General features: G+C 37.9%; 4 protein-coding genes across 4 annotated transcripts; 3 read left to right on the top strand and 1 right to left on the bottom strand.

Annotated features, from left to right (window-relative positions):
* Positions 1-899: 899 nt before the first annotated feature.
* Positions 900-6,701, top strand: LOC121794199 (probable phospholipid-transporting ATPase 4). Its single transcript, XM_042192261.1, has 11 exons — positions 900-1,115; positions 1,589-3,591; positions 3,699-3,809; positions 3,897-4,173; positions 4,260-4,348; positions 4,435-4,513; positions 4,612-4,824; positions 4,941-5,066; positions 5,277-5,375; positions 5,452-5,643; positions 5,721-6,701. The coding sequence occupies exons 2-11, from the start codon at positions 1,787-1,789 to the stop codon at positions 6,399-6,401; spliced, it is 3,672 nt and encodes a 1,223-aa protein (XP_042048195.1). The 5' UTR covers positions 900-1,115; positions 1,589-1,786; the 3' UTR covers positions 6,402-6,701.
* Positions 6,702-8,147: 1,446 nt separating this feature from the next.
* On the bottom strand, positions 8,148-10,884 carry LOC121794198 (eukaryotic initiation factor 4A-10-like). Its single transcript, XM_042192259.1, has 5 exons — positions 10,728-10,884; positions 9,921-9,990; positions 9,715-9,824; positions 9,158-9,588; positions 8,148-9,051 (listed from the first exon to the last, which is right to left on the bottom strand). The coding sequence occupies exons 2-5, from the start codon at positions 9,986-9,988 to the stop codon at positions 8,416-8,418; spliced, it is 1,245 nt and encodes a 414-aa protein (XP_042048193.1). The 5' UTR covers positions 9,989-9,990; positions 10,728-10,884; the 3' UTR covers positions 8,148-8,415.
* Positions 10,885-11,619: 735 nt separating this feature from the next.
* Positions 11,620-13,856, top strand: LOC121797111 (glycylpeptide N-tetradecanoyltransferase 1-like). The gene is made up of 2 exons (XM_042195836.1): positions 11,620-11,774; positions 12,332-13,856. Exon 2 carries the CDS (start codon positions 12,343-12,345, stop codon positions 13,636-13,638), a length of 1,296 nt encoding a protein of 431 aa, XP_042051770.1. The 5' UTR covers positions 11,620-11,774; positions 12,332-12,342; the 3' UTR covers positions 13,639-13,856.
* Positions 13,857-15,177: 1,321 nt separating this feature from the next.
* LOC121794194 (dihydrolipoyllysine-residue acetyltransferase component 3 of pyruvate dehydrogenase complex, mitochondrial-like) lies at positions 15,178-21,035 on the top strand. The gene is made up of 19 exons (XM_042192255.1): positions 15,178-15,411; positions 16,089-16,176; positions 16,528-16,634; positions 16,716-16,798; positions 16,884-16,924; positions 17,232-17,287; positions 17,370-17,444; positions 17,541-17,633; positions 18,160-18,405; positions 18,539-18,611; positions 18,767-18,870; positions 19,251-19,336; positions 19,419-19,494; positions 19,776-19,843; positions 19,922-19,988; positions 20,078-20,173; positions 20,251-20,353; positions 20,445-20,540; positions 20,643-21,035. Exons 1-19 carry the CDS (start codon positions 15,373-15,375, stop codon positions 20,711-20,713), a joined length of 1,668 nt encoding a protein of 555 aa, XP_042048189.1. The 5' UTR covers positions 15,178-15,372; the 3' UTR covers positions 20,714-21,035.
* The last annotated feature ends 283 nt before the right edge of the window (positions 21,036-21,318 follow it).

Below are 21,318 nucleotides of genomic sequence, written 5' to 3'. Positions count from 1 at the left end.
CCCTAATGGCAAGCCCAATAACAGTGACGGCCCATCAGCCCAGAGCCCAAGAAAGAGTATCTGTTCGGCACCAAAGAGTTCGGCACGACCAAAGAGTTCGGACTCAGCCTACAGCTCGGTAAAAGCCGACCAGTCAAGCTCTCCTCTCAGATCGGCAAGAGCTGATCGGTAAAGTCCAGCAGTTCGGTCTCAGCATTCGACCGAACTAGGAGTTAGTGGACTCATGAAAGGCCTCCACGACCTCCGCTATACCCACGATCTATTTAGTGGTACGAAGCAGTTATTGAGCAGTTATTGCTCACCCACGATCTTGTTAGTGGGGCTGCAAACCACGACCTTAGTTCAATGTATAAATAGAACTTAGATCAGATAGAAAAGGGTTAGAATCTCTCTAGAGAAAAAATCATATAGCAAGTCTGTGTTGTAAGCTGTAATTCGCAGATCAAGCAATACAAACCTGCCCCCATTTCTCCCCGTGGACGTAGATTTACCTCAGTAAATCGAACCACGTAAAATTTCCGTGTCGTAATTTATTTTTACGAGCATTCATCATCCTCAATAATTCGCGGATTCATCAAGAAGTGCCTTGAAAATTTCAGCAAAATTCAATCTAGTTTAATCACAAGTCCCATTAATTACTCATTTTCAAAACTTTATATTCAAATGATTTCAACTTAAAATATAGTAGTAGATCGAAATAAAATACTTAGTAGTTAAATATTCACAATTATTAGATACAACTGCTTTAAGTAACACAATAATCTTACCAATATGGAGTATTAATTAATTTAAAATTAATTACTCAAATTCGAAATAATTATTGCTTGACTTCTAAAATAAATATATAAATAGCCGAAATAACATTATTACTCTAAATTTCCCGTTTTAATTTGCGACGAAAAAATTCACACAGTAATGAGAGAGAAACACGAAGAACTTTAGAGAGAAAAAAACAGGATACAGAGACACTATTTTCTCGCATCTCTCTCCCAATCTCTCCCAATCTCTCCTTTCCGACCTTCTTCCTTCTCGCTTTCTTTCTCCACCGCGCCACCCCTCAGCTGATATTCCATCTGAGTTTTCCTCCATTTCCGTTTTCATCATTTTTTGCTCAGGTAAAATCAGATGAATTTGCCAAAAATACCGTTATTTTATGCGCGGAAATTGTGCGGGAATTGTGTGATTTGTTTCGGCGTGATGAATCTCGAGAAGGAATTGAGAATGTGAAATATCGCTTTACGTTTGATTTTATTTTTGGAGCTGGAGTGATAGTTTTTAGCTGGAAATTTGCCTGTCTACATCTTGTTAATTGCGTTGTTTTCCGTTACCATGCTATGATTCGTTTGGTATTTGAAGCGATATGCGTCGTCAAATTATTGATTTTGAGCTGATTTTGTATGATTTTTTTTTCCAATTAGGATTATATACGGTTCAATTTGAGTTTGGTGATTTTGTGATGATATATGCATTAATCATGTTATTTAATTGGAATATACTCATTTAGGCGTGGATATCAATATGAATTTTTTGAGCTATGCAAATTATGGTGTTAGTTTGAGTTAATTTTTCTGCATTAATTTTGTTTTAGGTGGCACGTTGCTAGGATTCATCGATTCAAATATTCTAGGGTTTTGGAAAATTTTGAGGCGGGCAAGTCAATTTGCCATGAAGAATGATGCTTGCATAAGCAAGCCTTTCACTTGCCTTAAATGGGCAAGTGCTGCTGGTTTTGTTTGTGAGATTCCCTCAGAAAGCTAAGTAGGATTCACTTCGAAATTGTTAGAAAATGACCCGGGGGAGAATCAGGGCAAGGTTCCGCAGGAGCAGCCTGTACACATTTGCTACCTGCCGCAGGCCACGCACTTCTGACGAAGAAAGCACCTGCCTTCCTGTCGAAGGGCCTGGTTACTCGCGAGTTGTTCAGTGCAACCAGCCATATCTGCACGAGATAAAACCGCTCAAGTACTGCACGAATTACATATCCACCACCAAGTACAATTTCATTACATTTCTTCCCAAGGCAATATTTGAACAATTCAGACGCGTTGCCAATCTGTACTTTCTCCTGGCTGCAGCGTTGTCGCTGACTCCCGTGACACCTTTTTCTCCTCTGAGCGTAATTGCTCCTTTGGTCTTTGTTGTGGGTCTGAGTATGGCTAAGGAAGCTATGGAAGATTGGCGCCGGTTTGTGCAAGACATGAAGGTTAACTTAAGGAAGGCGTCTGTGCACAAGCAAGATGGTGCTTTTGGTCCTAAGCCATGGATGAAGATTCGGGTAGGAGATGTAGTGAAAGTAGAAAAGGATCAGTTCTTCCCTGCTGATCTGCTTTTTTTATCTTCCAGTTACGAAGATGGGATTTGTTATGTAGAGACTATGAATTTAGATGGAGAGACGAATTTGAAAGTGAAACGAGCCCTGGAGGTAACACAGAACATTGAGGATGATTCTTCTTTGAAGGATTTCAGTGGAACCATCAAATGTGAGGATCCAAACTCCAGTCTTTACACTTTTGTGGGGAAAATGGAATATGATTGTAAGGTGTATCCCATTGATCCAAGTCAAATCCTCCTTCGAGACTCGAAGCTTCGGAATACGGCCTATGTATATGGAGTAGTTGTATTCACTGGTCATGATAGCAAAGTTATGCAGAACTCCACGAAATCTCCTTCTAAGAGGAGTACAATCGAGAAACAAATGGACAAGATAATTTACATCCTTTTCATTGTTTTGGTGGTCATGTCAGTCATGAGTTCCATCGGTTTTATCATGAAGACGAAATATGATTTGCCAAACTGGTGGTATTTACAGGTTCCGGACCATGAACATCTATATGATCCTCAGCAGCCGCTGCAATCAGGGTTTTATCACCTGGTTACGGCTCTTATGTTGTACGGGTACTTGATACCGATATCCCTTTATGTGTCAATTGAGGTTGTAAAAGTCCTCCAAGCACACTTCATAAACAAGGATATTCATATGTTTGATGAAGAGACCGGAACTCCAGCTCAGGCTCGGACGTCAAACTTGAATGAGGAATTAGGTCAGGTTGATACAATCCTATCAGATAAAACCGGCACCTTAACATGCAACCAAATGGATTTCATTAAATGCTCGATTGCTGGCATTGCATATGGCACTCGTCCTAGTGATGTCGAACTTGCTGCTGCGGAACAGATGGTGGTGGATATGGATGGTCAGGGCCAAAGCCGAATGCCCCAATCGGTAGAGAAAGGTTGTGAATTGGTTAAATCGGAGATCCAATTGGAGACTGTTGTTACTGCGAAAGATGACATGCTTAAGCAACCGATAAAGGGGTTTAGCTTTGAGGATAAACGCCTCATGTCCGGGAATTGGTTTAACGAATCGACTGCTGATAACATCTTGCTATTTTTCCGAATACTATCGGTTTGTCACACTGCAATTCCAGAGCAAAATGAAGAGACTGGAACCTATACATATGAAGCAGAATCGCCTGATGAAGGTGCATTTCTTATTGCTGCCAGAGAATTTGGTTTTGAGTTAAGTAAAAGAACACAGTCGGGTGTACATGTACGCGAGAGATACCCTTCCTATGAAGACCCTGTTGAAAGGTGAGATGATGGGCAGGTATCTCTAATTTTGCGTGGAAGATTTGTTCTAATATCTTTGACCAGGTTGTGACACGTGGCTTGCTTGTACTATTTATCTCTGATTTCAGGGAGTACAAAGTTCTAAATTTGTTGGACTTTACTAGCAAGAGGAAGCGAATGTCTGTTATCGTTAGGGATGAAAATGATCAGATTCTTCTCCTCTGCAAAGGAGCTGACAGGTCCGATTCTTTTGCTACTGTTTTGTGTTTGTTGGGCTACTACCTTCAAAATCTCTTCGCTTGTATTTAAAAATTTGTATGTTACAGCATCATCTTCGAACGCTTAGCAAATGGCGGGAAAGAGTATTTGGATGTTACCACAAAGCATTTGAACGATTACGGGGAGGCCGGACTGCGGACTCTTGCAATAGCTTACAAGAAACTCGATGAGGCGGAGTATAATGCTTGGAATGATGAATTCAACAGAGCAAAAACCTCATTCGGTAGTGATAGAGAGGCAAATATGGAGCGGGTGTCTGATATGATGGAAAGGGACTTGATACTTGTTGGTGCAACTGCTGTGGAGGACAAATTACAGAAAGGAGTATGTCATATAACCTGGCAATGCTTATGCTCGTTACATTGCAATTTTGGAACTCCATTTACTTATTCCTTATCATTTCTCTATAGGTGCCTCAGTGCATAGACAAACTTGCACTAGCTGGTTTGAAGATTTGGGTTCTGACAGGTGATAAGATGGAAACTGCAATTAATATAGGGTGTGTTGGCTGAACCTATTTATGGTAATTCCGCAAGTCTAAATCTTTTAAAAGCTTAAACTAAAATTAGTGCTGGTGCAATGCAGATTTTCTTGTAGTTTGCTTCGGCAAGGGATGAAGCAAATTTGTATAGCAGTCAATCCTGAAGTTTTCAAGTCCAACGAGGTAGTTCCCTGTAGGATGGAATCAATGGATGCTGAAATTATATTTGGTGAAGCTAATCTAACTCTGTTGTGCTGCTCTTCTTATTGGAATTTTCCTAGAGTTATGTAGAGGAGGGAATCTTAAAGCAAATTACCGATGGTTTCCAAATGGTAAAGCAAGAAAAGGATCCTCATGCTGCATATGCATTGATCATCGATGGAAAGACTCTGGCATATGCACTGGATGATGACATGAAGCAGATATTTTTGAGGTTAGCTGTTGAATGTGCTTCGGTCATATGCTGCCGAGTCTCCCCTAAGCAGAAAGCTCTTGTAAGATACTTCAGTTATACTCTCAAAGGTTTACATCAATGGGCTATTCAGTCTGTTGGCTTATGATTTCAAGTTATCTTCCTATCATTTGACACCTATTGTATATGTCTACTTAGGTAACCAGATTAGTAAAAGAAGGAACTGGAAAAATAACATTAGCAATTGGTGATGGTGCAAACGACGTTGGCATGATTCAAGAAGCTGACATTGGAGTTGGCATCAGTGGATGTGAAGGAATGCAGGTTGGTGATGAATCCTTCTCACTCTAGATCTTGATTCGTTACAATACATTTCAAATAAAGAGATTTATGGCTTATGTTGTATTTAGGCTTATGGGAAATAGTAGAAATTAAATATACTTGCAAGCAAAACCATATCTCGTGTGATCAATGCGTGCATGTTGCATTCATATGATTCGGAACTGGCCAACTAATAGTATCAGTTACTGGCAGGCTGTGATGGCTAGTGACTTTGCCATTGCCGAGTTTCGGTTTCTTGAGAGGCTTCTGGTAGTACATGGACATTGGTGTTACAAAAGGATTGCTCAAATGGTAAGTAATAGTAATAAAGATAAAACTCAGTTTTTCATTTGATTAGTTCTAACTAGACTGCAATTTTCTGTTGCAGATTTGCTACTTCTTTTACAAGAATATCGCGTTTGGCCTCACAATCTTCTATTTCGAGATGTTTGCTGGTTTTTCTGGGCAGTCAGTGTACGACGACTGGTACATGCTGCTATTCAACGTCGTTCTCACTTCGTTGCCCGTCATTTCACTCGGTGTTTTCGAACAAGATGTGGATTCTGAAGTATGCTTGCAGGTTAGCAATATCCTTGCACTGACTAGTTTTTTCTCTATCTGGATGCTGCTGTTTGAAACAAACTTTGCTTGTGGCAGTTCCCGGCTTTGTATCAACAAGGCCCCAAAAACCTGTTCTTCGACTGGCTGAGGATATTCGGGTGGATGGCGAACGGTCTCTACGCCTCCCTCATCATCTTCTTCCTCAACATCATCATCTTCTACGACCAAGCTTTCCGCGCCAGTGGCCAGACGGCCGACATGACTGCCGTCGGGACCGCCATGATGACCTCCGTGCTCTGGGCCGTCAACATCCAGATCGCGCTGACGATGAGCCACTTCACATGGATCCAGCACGTCCTCATCGTCGCCAGCATAGCCACGTGGTACCTCTTCCTCCTCGTCTTCGGAGAGCTGCGGCACGCCCTTGAAGTGAACGCGTTCAGGATCCTCCTCGAGATCCTCGCCCCAGCCCCGATCTACTGGTCCTCGACCCTCCTGGTCACGGTCGTGTGCAACCTCCCGTACTTTGCCCACATCTCGCTCCAGAGGTCGCTGAACCCGTTGGACCACCACATCATCCAGGAGATCAAGTACTACAAGAAGGACATCGAGGACGGGCGCATGTGGAGTCGGGAGAGGTCCAAGGCACGGCAGAAGACGAAGATCGGGTTCTCGGCGAGAGTCGACGCCAAGATCAGGCAGCTCAAGGGGAGACTGCACAGGAAATACTCAGTAGTGGCCAGTGGCAATTCTTCTCCTGCAAGGCAACACAATTGATACACACACACATATATATGTAAGTATAGTTTCTTGATTCATGACAAAGAAAAATGTGTTGGGTTGAGCTGATTCAGTCTTGTAAAGGGTTTTGGCTGGTTGGAGAGTTTCTCTCTCATAGTTGAGTTTCACTGAGGTGAAAAATCTTTGAGGTGAAGCTCTTCCTGTATGTAAAATATACGTAGATGTATAGCTTCTTTATATTTCTTTCATTATATATAAAAGTATCTAACTGATCTCACTCCAATTGTGAGAAGACTCGTGTCGACGTGAATTACAAAATATTTCATAATTGTTTCACGTTCATACAAAAATTTTATCATTATTTTATATTGGTACAAAAAGTTTTATCAATGTCTTATATTGGTATAAAATATTTTATCATTATTTTATAATTTGTGCTTCATAAGTAAAAGTTAACGTCGTTTAAACACGTATATTAAAATGAAACACGAGTGAAACTTTTTGTTTATGAAAATTGATGATAACTTAGCATTTTGATTTGATTGCGAGAAGACTCTAAGTACCTATTTACTGAGTCTCGTCTACGGTATTCTATTTATTACTTTACTTTTCTTCCACTTTAACTATTATGATTATTTTTAGAAAATATGTAATGAAAAGAAATGTGTCACTTAGATCGGGACGGAGGGAGTATATTTTGTGAACTTAATAATTTGTCAACAAAATTATGAACGTATGTTGTACGGTGAAATTCTCACTAATTTGACAAAAAAAAGGAATTCGTGTAAAATTCATTAGAAAACCTGAATTCATGATTTAAAAATACCAAATTTTGGTCAAAATTTATGATGTTAGAGACCAATATCTCAAAGATTAAATACAAAACCTAGTTTGTAAAAGCCTTCAAAGTCACATTTTGTTTTTAAAATCGATGTCTATTCACATGCTTTGTTTTGCAATTAATTCGACATTGTATGAGAATTTAATAAAATAAACATTTCAATTTATATTATACTCCATATATACACGTATAATGCATTGATTTTCATTAATGTAATTTAATATATAAAATGAATAAAAAATTTCAGAAATTTCCATAAAAAATATTCTCAATGATTAACATGTTTAGAATTTATTAAGTGGTACGTATATTTTAATTTAGTTTGATAAAATTCCTGCATATTTAACTTGCCAACTCGCGGTTTCTCAATCTACGATTTGCATGATTTGATTGAGGTGGGAAAAAATCGAGGCTTACTCTTATCTACGAATTGCGGTTTCCTCAATTTGAACTGTGATGCAGCCCCTCGTTGGGAATAAGTATCGCCTCGGTTGGAAAATCGGTAGCTGTAATGAACCTCGTTACATGCAAATTGTCGAAATCATTTCATTTCAGGATAGCTGTCATTTGCACTATTACAAATTCGATAACATACATATTGACAATGAAGTATACACCAATTAGCATTCAAATTGCGCGAATCATTTCAAATTTCGTGAGAATAAATGCTACTACTACAATAACTGTAACTTTATACTGTTAATTACAATTATCTGTGGTGATTATGATTAATCAAATTTGATTCCGGACATTAATCCTAATTATTCTATACGTTAATCCTAAAATTGATTTACTTATTAAATTTTAGCTCGGATAGATTAAATCATATTAACATATCCATTAGATTAACAAGTTACAAATTTGTTAACATTACTCGTAAAGTGTTTATGATTTCTACAAATGAGAGAAACTATAAGAACAAGAAAAGAGCACACAGCACAAAGAAAGAAGAGAATTGATATCCATAAAAACCGAATTAAAATGTGAACAAAATTTGGGGCAAAAAGTTAAATACGTTACAGAAAAATACCTACAGACAAAATTGCAATAGTATATATGTACACTCAAACGATATGCTGCTGCATACATATATCTATGCGAAAATATATGGAAGGAAAATAAGGAAAGCATACTAGCTAGAGCAAAACAAGTCACTTCAAAGGCCCCCCCTCTTGAACAGGAACAATAAACCTGAGAAAAATCAGCACCTCAAAGAAGATCAGCGACATTAGCCGGGAGTTCCTCGATAACAACGTTGTAGAACTTCTGGATGTCATTCAGCATCTTGTCATCTTCATTTGTCATGAAGTTGATGGCAACACCCTTCCTCCCGAACCTTCCACTTCTACCAATGCGATGCAGGTAGTTCTCAGGCTGGGTTGGGAGGTCATAGTTTATGACGAGGGACACTTGCTGCACGTCAATACCACGAGCCAGGAGGTCGGTGGTGATGAGGACACGGGAAGAGCCTGAGCGGAACTCGCGCATGATGATGTCTCTGGTGTTCTGGTCCATGTCTCCGTGGGTGGCTGAGACAGTGTGGTCGCGGCTCCTCATCTTGTCAGTCAGCCAGTCGACCTTCCTTCTGGTGTTGACAAAGATGACACTCTGGGTGATGGCCAGAGTCTCGTAGAGATCACAGAGTGTCTCGAGCTTCCAATCTTCCTTGTCGACATTCACATAGAACTGCTTGATACCCTCAAGGGTTAGCTCATCTCTCTTCACCAAAATCCTCACGGGCTTGTTCATGAACTTCCTGGTGATTTCAAGGGCTTCAGGAGGCATTGTAGCCGAGAAAACCCCAACCTGAACCTTGGATGGCAGCAACTGGAAGATGTCGTAGATCTAGAAGCACGAGAATTACATAGTCAGTAGCGAACCAACAATGAAAACAGAAAATCATGACCTAGTTCAGGAACAAACCACAATAAGTGATGTGAAAGAAATCTACCTGATCCTTGAAACCACGAGAAAGCATCTCATCAGCCTCATCCAAAACAAACATCTTGATATATTCAGCACGAAGTGACTGCCTTCGCAGCATATCAAACACACGCCCAGGGGTTCCAACAACCACATGAACCCCAGCTGAAAGGATCCTCTGATCCTCACGAACACTGGTTCCACCCACACAAGCATGAACCTTGACACCAAGGTAGTCACCAAGTGCACGCATAACCTTTTCGATCTGTTGAGCAAGTTCTCTGGTAGGGGCCAAAACCAAGGCCTGGCATTGCACCACACCATAATCAAGCTGCTGTAGGATTCCAGAACAGAAGGTAGCAGTTTTTCCAGTACCAGACTGAGCCTGCTGGATAACATCAAGACCCTTGCAGAAGGGAACAATGCCCCTTTGCTGGATGGCAGAAGGCTTCTCAAAACCTGATAGAATCGGGAAGGCAAAAAAATTATAAACTGTTTACACAATCCAGCAACAATGATAAAAAAAATAAGCCAAAAACCAATGTTTCCTGTTAATTGTAAACAAAACATAAGCCATAGCCATACCATAGGCATAAATTCCTCTCAGAAGATTCTCTTGAAGAGACATAGCATCAAAACTGTCATAAACCTCATCATAAGAAGTGAAAAATTCATCACCACCATCAACTTGAAGCCTGCATCACAAAATTGAGCTATTTTAACATTTGCGATTCTATACACTACTGGAGATTAAATGAACATGGGTTACAACTTACAAGGAGGCAACTTACAATTCATTCATCTTGGCATCAAACTGACGGCCATCAAACTGAGATCCTTCGGGTGCCAAACCTGCCATGACTGTAGATAACATGAATGTGTAAGTGGATCTGCAGTGCAAATCAATTTACAAGTGGAAGCAATGAAAACAGAAACGGACGATCCTATGACTATTAAAACCAAAATCATGTTACAGAATAGCCAAACTTGGGCACCACACATTATGGAGAACAAGCATTAAAATCCTGTTTTATGTTCTGAGAAGAGAAGACACTATCACAAACAAAGACTAAGAAGTCTATATGACAGCAGTTATAACACTCGTCCCCGAATTCTAGACTGATAAACAAAAAGTCCATCATAATCCTTGTTTCTCCAGATACAAACTGATGTTTTTAAACAAAATATAGAACCCTAACTCACCAGTTCTATCAACAAATTAACAAATTCAGATCACATTAACCTCAACCATATCAGAAATTAATAAATCATCAACTATTGACGCCATATATGAAACCTAGTGGACCTCGCGAAAGATGTGAACAAACAAACACACAAAACCCTAACATTAAGATCTCGATAATCAAATTAAAAAAAAGGAAAAAAATATAAAAACATAAAATCCAGAACCCTAACGACGCGTGTTACGTGAAAGATTCAACCTTCTTAAAGCAAAACAACACCGAATAACAGATCAATCACGATATGAACTCAGAAAACCCCAACACGATAAACCTACGAAACAAGGTATAATCAAATCCTGAAAACAAAAAAACGAAGCAGCAGAAATCACACAAACAAAAAAAAACAGATCGTACCTTGGAATTGAAAGAGAAACTATGATTGTTGGATGATTGATTAACCTTGCAAAACTCCCCGGATCGGCGCCGTGGAGTTGAAGAATTACGGAAGTGTGAAATACGCTTTGTGTTCGCAAAAACAGAGGCTGCTATCAGCTTTCTCCCTTTTATACTGAATTTATCTAGGGCAAAATTTGCGTAAATTAAATTACTACTAATACTACTAGAATTCAATATTCTCTTATAAATCATTTAATTTTACTTTCCTACTATTTGTAATCGGATTCCTGTTATTCAATAATAAGCAATACTATTAAAATAAGTCATGTTAATCATAATTTTGACCTCTTTACTATAATTTTCAATTTTTTGATGTTTTTAGTTATTTTTAATAAGGGTTGCGAGTATTTAGATTTTTAATTCCTTTTTCATTTTGTGTTTCTATTTCGATTGATAATTTTAAATTATATAGCTAATTAATGATGAATATTCCATACTAAGATTTGGTATCTATTTGAATCTAAATTAACGCAATTAAGATTATATATTGAACAATAGTTTTTAGAAGAGATATCAATCGGCAACTCACTCAATTTTATCAACTAGTTAAAGCTATTTTCACATTTAAAATCGATAAGACTATTTATTTTAATTTAGGATAAAACAATTCAGTCATAAACATGACTCTCTAAGTTTCGGATTAATTTATAATAACAATGATGGAATATTGCCTTTTTTTCTAAACAATTTTTGTAGTACTCCATTCGATAAAAAAATACTGTATTAATTCTAAAAATACTGTATTAATTATATTTTAAATTCTATCAAATCCAGGAATATTGATTGTATTCCAAATGTCAAAAATACCCTTGTAATTTAGGGTTAATGAAAAAAAGATCCAACCTTTAACTTTTGGTTCCACTGCATTACCTCAAAATCCACGATTCCTTGCTCCCAGCTTCCATGATTTCATCGACCTATTAAATTTATCAAGACTCAATTCGACTTCTTTCAAATTTCGGCAGCGTAGATCTCCATTAATTGCGGTTTTTGATCGGGGTTAAGGTGACTCATTTATTTTATGATTGGAATTTTAGCTGATTGTTTAGCTGGTTGATTCGGAATTTGTAAATCAATCGGCTGCGCAGATTTTGGTTTAGGCTGATTGTTTAGCTGTAGTATTATGTTTGAAGTACCCAGATGATGATCGAGGTTTTTGTTGAAAAATTGTTGATTTAGAAGGGGAATTACTTGTTGCTTGAATAATTGGATTGGGATTTTATGATTCAGATATTCAATTTGATGTGCTATCCACTATTTAGCTGTTGGAAATTGGTTAATAATGATAATTATTTGTATCCAGTTGATTTATCTGTTTGATTCCATGCCTAAAGTTGACTGTGGTTATGTTTTTTGATGGTGCTTCTTCTTGTTGAAGCATTAAATCTAGTGATTCGATGAATTTGTTTCGTGTGTGTGTCAGTGCGTGGAATTCGTAGTCGTTAGAGAACCTTATTGGCTATTGCTAAGCTGCATAGATGATGTTAATGGGGATTTGATTGGTGTGTTATGGCTTATTTAGAAATATGATTTGTGATTCCTTCTTGTGTGTGTGAGAGTAGGTTTCTTGAGAATGGCTGACAACGATGTTCCAGCTGAAAACGTTCCCTCTGACGAGAATAATGCACCTTCAGGGAGTGAAAGTGAGGCGTCGATTGATGAATTGGCGAGAAAGGTTCAAGAGTCACTCTCACTCTCGAAGAGGCATAAGTTTTGGGAGACCCAACCCGTAGGCCAGTTCAAGGATGTTGGAGATACGAGCCTGCCTGAAGGCCCAATTGAGCAACCAACGCCAATGTCTGAAGTCAAGCAAGAGCCGTACAATCTCCCAGCTCCCTACGAATGGGTTACATGCGATCTGGATTCAGAGGAGGTGTGTAGTGAGGTGTATACTTTATTGACGAATAACTATGTTGAGGACGACGAGAACATGTTCAGATTCAACTACTCGAAAGAGTTTCTTCGGTGGGCACTTCGTCCTCCTGGTTATTTCAGGAGCTGGCACATAGGAGTAAGGGTCAAGACTTCGAAGAAACTGGTTGCGTTCATTACTGGGATTCCTGCAAAGATACGTGTCCGTGATGCTGTGGTGCTGCTTGCAGAGGTTAATTTCCTGTGTGTTCACAAGAAGCTCCGATCAAAAAGACTTGCTCCTGTCATGATAAAGGAGGTTACTCGGAGGGTTCATTTGGAGAATATATGGCAGGCAGCTTATACGGCTGGGGTTGTTTTGCCTACACCGATAACAACTTGTCAGTATTGGCACAGGTCGTTGAATCCAAAGAAGCTTATTGATGTTGGATTTTCTAGGCTCGGTGCAAGGATGACAATGAGCCGAACTATCAAGCTATACAAGCTACCAGAGCAAACCACGACTCCTGGCTTTAGAAAGATGGAACCCCACGATGTTCCTGCAGTTACTCGTTTGCTTAGGAGTTACTTGAACCAGTTTGCGGTGGCGCCAGATTTTGATGAGAATGATGTCGAGCACTGGCTGCTCCCCAAGGAAGACGTCGTGGACAGTTATCTGGTCGAAAGCCCTGAAAGCCACGAAATCACTGATTTCTGCAGTTTTTACACACTCCCCTCTTCGATACTTGGCAGCCAAACCCACTCAGTCCTAAAGGCGGCCTACTCTTATTACAACGTATCCACCAAGATTCCCTTGCTTCAATTGATGAATGATGCCCTCATTGTTGCCAAGAAGAAGGAATTCGACGTTTTCAATGCCTTAGATGTGATGCAAAATGAGACATTCTTGAAGGAGCTCAAGTTTGGGCCTGGGGATGGGAAGCTTCATTACTACCTCTACAACTATCGGCTGAAGCACATCCTGAAATCATCGGAGCTTGGCCTCGTGCTCTTATAGATCATCGGTCATGCTGCCACGAGCGAGCATTTTTGTACGAGTGAGACCTAAATATCCTTTTATCATGAGTTATGCTGCTGCTATCTTTGGTATTTCCACTTGGTTCCAAACCAAGAGATTTAAATGAATTTTGTAACTGAACACTTGTTTGGGCTTCCTTTCTGTTTTTCTCATCTTTTGCCATTTCTCAGTTAAAATTAAGTGTAGCTTATTGTTCAGAGGTCTCGAGTTCGAGTATCACTAGATAGCATAGCTTATTGTTCAAAGGTCTCGAGTTCAAATCTCACTGCACGAACTATGAATTTTCTTTTATGAACTTGCTTAGTAACACGAATTTTCTTTTATGAACTTGCTTAGTAACACCAGAAATTTAATGGACTTGTATTTTATGCATAGTTCTATGGCCAAAGTGAAAAATAGCCTATTTAGCCCGAATTATCTATTTTGGTTGGATCAAAATTAAGTAGCCTATATTTGATCAAATGAATTTATCTAATAATTTAATAGTAGTAATAATTTCAACTACTCCGCCAAGTAAATGTTGTTTTTTGATTGATAGTAGTATAACTATAATAGAATTGTAGTTAGTCAAACTTCAAATTGATTTTGAATTTTTTCCCCGCTATTATCAGTCAACAAAATTTAAATATTATCAGCCTATTTCATAAAAAAATATTATCAGTCAAAATATTTACCTTATTTTTCTTTAAAAAAGTAACATTAACTTTCCTATTATTCTATTTCCCAATAATTTAATGTAAGGCTATACCTACCCCTGACAGGAGTATGTATGAATCTATTAATCATACATTTAATTTTCCTAATTTCATTAGATGGATACCTCAAAAACAAAAAAAAGTTTTATATTAAGTTGATCATTTATATCACATTGACAAATTTTAATTATGTATCACGTACAAGCACATACACATATTTTTTGTTTCAATAAGTATCTCCAGCGCTAATATTTTTAATTTAGTAGTAGTACATATACTAGCAAACAAAAGAGATCCAACGTGTTATTTGTATAACGAAATTAGAGAAAACCAAATGCATTTAATTGAAGAAGAAAAAAATTCCATTCAAGAAAATTATTTCACCCCCTATTATTCATGTCTAAAAAAATGTATAATATCATAAATAATGAGATGTTAGGAATATTTTTATTTTTAATAAATAGCAATAAATGTACATAAATTACAGAATTGGACTAATCTACTTAACATATATTTAAAATCAAATATACTATATATGTTAAGTAGATTTAGGATATCTACATAATTATCTCCAATTAAACTGAAAATCTTAAATTTATCATAAATCTTTCATATCAAATATTTTAAATATTTTAAAAGTATAATAGTAGGAATAATTTAACAATAATAAAATAAATAATAATAAAATCAATTTAAATAACTCTTCTGTTTCGATTTTAAATTCAGGAGCATTATGCACGTACAAATTTTGTATAATTATATTTTTAATTTACAGAAAAATTCTCCAGACCAAACAATCTAATGTAAGACAGAATTCAAAACTAGAAAAAAACTCATAAGCTGACGACTTTCACATTTCAGCCCTATTTTACACACACAACACACAGTTCGAAAGTGGAAATTTTACGACGGAATCTGCAGCTCCCTACCTTTTTCGACTGCTGAAAAGCTAACAAGGCTGCTCTGAATCGACGATTTGATCCTCATTTGTTAAGGATTTAGTGGATATTCCGCCAGGATGATGTACTCCGCTCGGGTTGCGCATCACGCTAGGAAGGTTTATTGTTTTCACATTCTATTTCGTGCTTCTGCGATTGAGCGATTTTGATTTGAAATCGGAACTTGCGTGAACGCGTGTGCCTGATGGATTGCTGAAATTGTGTTTTGTTTTCTCTGAAATTATCGCTGAATGATAATGATAAGATATGTGCTCTGATGGATCGCGTGGGGATTAATTGCTCGGTGTTGATATCGGAAATTGATTAGCATATGGTTGAATGTGGTTTGCTGAAGGAGGATTTTTTGTTAAAGATGTACACATTTTTCATGCTGAATTAGATTTCTTAATGGAATTTGTGGTCTCAGAATTGTTGAACCTTTGTATCCATTTTAGATTGAATTGTTGGATAAGGCTTCCTGATGAATTCGGAAAGTGTACATTCATTTTAGTTAACCTATGTTTATGTTGATAAATTGATTCCAGTTCTGTAGGTTTACCGTTAGTCAATTTCCTGACAATTCCTCTTTTAATCTGATAATCTTTAAAATGAGTTTATTGAAGTGCGTAGACTAATAGTTACTTGTATCCATGTTACACCTTTTATAAAATAAAAATCTGCTCTTTACATGACTGATTAAAGACAAACCACAAACTATGTCATTTCCTTTTACATGCCTGTTGTATTGAATTACTTTGTTTGAATCAAATGACATAACTACGCTTCATACATACAGATCAGACAAACCCATAACCTTATACGGGGTCGGACAATCCATGTATGCTCTTCTGCAAATGATGTGGGATCGGTTGTCAAATCAGACGGTAAGTTGTGATATTTGCATGCTCTTTCTTTTAGCAAGACTGGTCTCTCTTCTTTGTTGCTGCATAACAGCATAAGACAGGAATATGAACATGTGGTCCTTCCTATATTACGAGGCTTACACTTTAGGCCTGCTGTCTGAAAACATATTTCCTGATAGAGCATGTTAAACGAGGGCTTCAAAAAAGTTTTTATCTTAAACTTTGTTGGCATTGTCTGAGTATGGTTCATCGTGTTAGACAAATTAAAATTCACATATGGAGTTACGCTTTGGCTTGTGGCATGGACTTCCAGCCTTGTCAAGTTGTGCTCATTTGATATTGATTATCGATGTGGTATCCAATTTGGTACAGATATTTCAAGACATTGTGGTCTTGGAGCCATCGACAAGAATGGCATTCGAAAGTTCTCCAGTATGCGTTCTTTCAGCCCTAATTATGTGCCAGTCAGCAGAATGATGGTAATTACCAATTAATACTTGAACTATATGGTGTTTTACAAGTATCTGTGGGAAGATTCTGATAACGATTATGTAATAAAGACGTATGCTGTAAAAATGAGCAATGGAAATTCTTTCTGGGCAGCCAGAAGTCCTGCACCAGCAATAGGCGTGAACTATAACAGGTTCTCCATATCTTTCAACCATTTTTGCATTTCTTGTAAAGAGACATAGCTCTTTAACTGGCCTCTTTGGTATGCTTATTTCCAGCCAATCTGAAAGAAGGCCCAGACAATTTTCAACAGATTCAGGTTAGTTGGTATTCTGTAAGCCACATTTAGTGCTAATTTAGCACTTTGAGATGTTATTTGATCGTGTATTGTAGGAAGGTTAGGATTTAGGTTACTCAGTCACTATATTGTGAATTATAAATTTCTTAATGCATCCATTTGACTTGTTCGCACAAAATCTATTTGTAATTGGATAAACCACAGTTTTGTGATTTTAACTGTTGTTTTGGCAGGGATGGATGTTTTCTCGTTTTTTAGTAGCCCTCCCTTCTCTAGAATTTTGGTTGATGCATATCTAACTATAGCTAAACATGCTACTCTCTTTCAGGTCTTCCGCCTCACTTTGAAATTGGAATGCCTTCTCTCTCACCTACAATGACAGAGGCAAGCATCTCTCTCATAATCATCACGTTATTTGCTATTATCAACAATAATACTAAAGGGTTGTTTGTTTGCTGTAATCTAGGGTAATATTGCGAGGTGGTTGAAGAAAGAGGGTGATAAAATTTCTACTGGAGAAGTGCTTTGTGAAGTGGAAACTGTAGGTTCTATTGGTTCTTTACTCAATTTTACTGAACATGCTACCATACTCTCCTGGTAATCCAATAGCTGATTGTACATCAATTAACATCTTAAGGACAAAGCAACAGTAGAAATGGAATGCATGGAGGAAGGTTATCTTGCAAAAATCTTGCGTGGGGATGGATCAAGTGGGATTAAAGTTGGTGAGGTATGGCTCTGTTATCCGACTGTAGGACTTATGTTCAAACTATGTCTTCCTACTACCGTTCTCAGCTTTCTTAACACATTTAGAACAAAGAGAGAACAAGAATCAAGTTATTTTATTGCTATTCTAATAATGTTTGCTAGGCCCTTTATTAATTTGATTGTCTTTAGCTTGTTGCTTGACGTTGTTCACTTGTTTATGTGATTTCAGCTGGTTCAAACCAGTATTTACTAGTACTATATTCTATTGATGAATTCCAAGTCAATCATGAGATTTCCTCTGTACAAGTCTTCATCTTCTAATTTTCATGGGAATTCACCTGTCTTGTGTGTCAAATGAATTAGAAAGATTTAGGGCTCGGTAGTGCTACTGCCTGGAAAATATATTCAGATTTTGAAACTAGTCTGAGCACAGCTAAAAAGTTTGCAGTAAATGGCTGTCTTGATAATTAATGAAACTAGAAAGAAGCATATGCAGTTGGTTACTCAACCTACTCTTTGGTGACTGATCAAATTGTTATTTTGACTAGATAATTGCCATAACTGTTGAAGAAGAGAGTGATATTGCTAAATTCAAGGACTATAGTCCAGCATCAGATGCTGCGCCAGCACCCCCGCCCAAAGAGACGTCTGCTCCAACTCCACCAAAAGAAGAAGTGTCACAAGCGTCTTCCGCTCCAGCAGAGCCCAAAGTTTCCAAGCCTAGTGCGCCTTCTGCATCTGGAGATCGTATTTTTGCCAGTCCACTTGCCAGAAAACAAGCGGAAGATCATAATGTAAATTAGATGGCCCTGTCTATGATATTTATCTGGACTAAAATACTAAATCAATAATTTTTTTACTCATGTTTCATATATATTGAAGTGTCTTGTTTAAAGCAGTATACTTACTTGCACAACATTAATGCAGGTATCTCTTGCAAACATCAGAGGAACTGGTCCTGATGGACACATTGTCAAAGCAGATATTGAAGATTATCTTGGTATATATTTGGGGCTGTGTTCATGTAGTTTGATGCCGTCAGAACTATTCTCTTTCCTCACTCATTGAAATCTGCTTCTTTACCAACTAACGAGTTTTAGGAATTGAGTTTTTTAAAACAAGAATCTAAATCATTTTGCATTCGCCTCCTTACAGCTTCACCTTCAAGTGGTAAAGAAGTTTCACAAGCTCCTAAGGCTGCTACCGCAACAGCTGCTGGTTTAGATTACACTGACATCCCACACTCGCAGATCAGAAAGGTAATATTTCCAGAATGCTGGCACAATAATCCTTGTCTTATGAAATAAATCAGGTTGTTGGGTAGCTCTCTCTCTCTCTCTCTCTCTCTCTCTGCTGTGTGGCTCTAAGATCTCACTATGCCTAGAAAGGTGGGGATATTTGTTTACACATACTTGTTTGCTACTATGTACTTTCTATTGGAGTTTGGGGCAACTTTTTTCATGCAACATGGTAGTATAAAAGTGATCTGACCCCCAATATAGCATCTCAATCGGAATAAGAGATCTCTGTAACAGTTAGCATAGCAACCATATCTGTGGCATGTGTATATGCATATGTTCTAAAATCAATCATATCGCATTGATAGTTATGTGGATAACATATTCCATCTGTGTGAAAGGTGACAGCAGCGCGATTATTGCAGTCCAAACAAACAATCCCACATTATTACCTGACTGTAGATACATGTGTTGACAAGCTTATGGAGTGAGTGTGCATTCTTCTGCAAATTAGAATGACCCATCAAAGTTACCTATATTATTTGTTTTAACCTCTTCCTGATCTGCAGATTGCGTTCCCAGCTAAACTCATTGCAAGAAGCTTCAGGTGGGAAAAGAATTTCAGTTAACGATCTTGTTATTAAGGTATGATAGGCCGCCTTCGAGGGAGTGCTACCTTGTTTTCCTCATGTCATGAAAGATATATGCATGTTTATCTGCACTTTCTCTTTTGTCAAGTTGCTTCTGTTTGCGATAACTTACTTCCTCCCTGTAAGATATTAGATTCACTCAAGAAAAAAAAATTAGCTGTGTTTTATATATTTATTTTCTAGGTCTTAGTCTCTAGGAGAATGAAATTCATTCTTGGACCTAAAATATATTGTGCTTGGAATCAATAATCCATTAAACGACTTTTTTTACTGCAGGCTGCTGCCCTGGCCCTTAAAAAAGTCCCTCAGTGCAACAGTTCATGGACCAATGATTATATTCGCCAGTAAGTATACTTTGTAATGAAGGTTATATTGTTATAGTTTAACACATGCCTCCTACTTGCTAACTCTTGTGTTCACAGGTTTAACAATGTGAATATTAATGTTGCTGTGCAGACAGAAAATGGACTGTTCGTGCCTATAGTTAGGGTAAGTCATCTTGCAAGTTTAATCCTCTTCCCAGTTGATATGTATGATATGACAATTGTGCCTCTCAACTATTTGCTCTAAAACTGAAGGACGCTGACAAGAAAGGCCTATCAAGAATCTCTGAGGAAGTTAAGAATTTAGCTCAAAAGGCCAAAGAAAACAGCTTGAAGCCAGAAGATTATGAGGTGAAGCAGGAACTTCGTTGGTCATTCTGAAAGACTCGATTACTGATCACATCCATCTGACTAAATCTGGTTTACAGGGTGGTACGTTCACAGTATCAAACTTAGGTGGTCCTTTTGGCATCAAGCAATTTTGTGCCATTATAAATCCACCCCAAGCTGGCATTCTCGCAGTTGGCTCAGGTAATTTGAGCTTCTATCTGTTATTGCAGTACAACAGGTTTCGGTAGTTGCTTAGTTGCTGATGTTTTACGTCCTCACTGTGCATGATCAGCTGAGAAAAGGGTGATTCCTGGCGCTGGCCCTGACCAGTTTAAGTTTGCTTCATTCATGTCCGTGACACTGAGCTGTGATCACCGGGTCATTGATGGTAAGCGGCTATTTGCAGATTGGATACAACATAGCCAGTGCCATTTCATCCTTACTATGCTGAGGTTCGACTTCTCTAATGTGCTACTGATACTGTGTATAGGTGCCATCGGAGCAGAATGGCTTAAGGCGTTTAAAGGTTACATTGAGAATCCAGAGACGATGTTGCTTTAAATAGTGAATGCCATCCTTCTGCTTCGACCATAGGTGAAGAAGGGTTGGATACATTCAGATCCTTTTTTGTTTTAGAAGAATTTTATACCATCTCTTTTCTTTTCATTCACTATGTGGCTAACATATGCTCGAATAATCGACCAATTTTTGCTAATGTAGAGTGTAGAAATCTACCCAGCATGATATGATTTCCTGGCCATAGACTCCTCTGCCTTCTTGAACATACATCTGAAGAAAATAAAATATTTCTGACCACCCTTTCATCTGCTTTCCATGTATTGTTAACAACATTATGGAATGAAATTGATATGTTGTGAGATTATTAAACGTCTCTCATTCAAATGTTAGCAAATTTCTCATTTACTCATGTGTGCTCATAGTGACTCGAATCCCGACCTAGTTAGAGATTTTTGAATGAAATTTACTTGCAAATTTCCCAATTGGTAAATTTGGAATGAAATGAGATTTTTGAAATTTGAATGTCACTGCACTCATTAAACACATCAGACATTTTCCTGTCAAGAATTCAGCTAAAAAGGCAAGCCATGACACAAATCGATTGAGCGAAAAATCATCTCCTGAAGTCGAATAACTAGGTTATACAA

The sequence above is a fragment of the Salvia splendens genome, chromosome 3 (genome assembly GCF_004379255.2).
Source record: "Salvia splendens isolate huo1 chromosome 3, SspV2, whole genome shotgun sequence".
In the NCBI taxonomy this organism is placed as follows: domain Eukaryota; kingdom Viridiplantae; phylum Streptophyta; class Magnoliopsida; order Lamiales; family Lamiaceae; genus Salvia; species Salvia splendens.
The sequence above is the reverse complement of the archived record's forward strand: the minus strand, read 5'-3'. Positions and strand labels throughout refer to the sequence as shown.

Coding starts and splice junctions, on each gene's coding strand:
- LOC121794199 (XM_042192261.1), top strand. CDS start 1,787: ATGACCCGGGGGAGAATCAGGGCAAGGTTCCGCAGGAGCAGCCTGTAC. Junction 4,174..4,259: donor AGGACAAATTACAGAAAGGA/GTATGTCATATA, acceptor ATTTCTCTATAG/GTGCCTCAGTGCATAGACAA. Junction 4,349..4,434: donor GAAACTGCAATTAATATAGG/GTGTGTTGGCTG, acceptor GGTGCAATGCAG/ATTTTCTTGTAGTTTGCTTC.
- LOC121794198 (XM_042192259.1), bottom strand. CDS start 9,988: ATGGCAGGTTTGGCACCCGAAGGATCTCAGTTTGATGGCCGTCAGTTT. Junction 9,589..9,714: donor GAGAGGAATTTATGCCTATG/GTATGGCTATGG, acceptor CGATTCTATCAG/GTTTTGAGAAGCCTTCTGCC. Junction 9,052..9,157: donor CTCGTGGTTTCAAGGATCAG/GTAGATTTCTTT, acceptor TCGTGCTTCTAG/ATCTACGACATCTTCCAGTT.
- LOC121797111 (XM_042195836.1), top strand. CDS start 12,343: ATGGCTGACAACGATGTTCCAGCTGAAAACGTTCCCTCTGACGAGAAT.
- LOC121794194 (XM_042192255.1), top strand. CDS start 15,373: ATGATGTACTCCGCTCGGGTTGCGCATCACGCTAGGAAG. Junction 16,925..17,231: donor ACAATTTTCAACAGATTCAG/GTTAGTTGGTAT, acceptor ACTCTCTTTCAG/GTCTTCCGCCTCACTTTGAA. Junction 18,612..18,766: donor AGATATTGAAGATTATCTTG/GTATATATTTGG, acceptor GCCTCCTTACAG/CTTCACCTTCAAGTGGTAAA.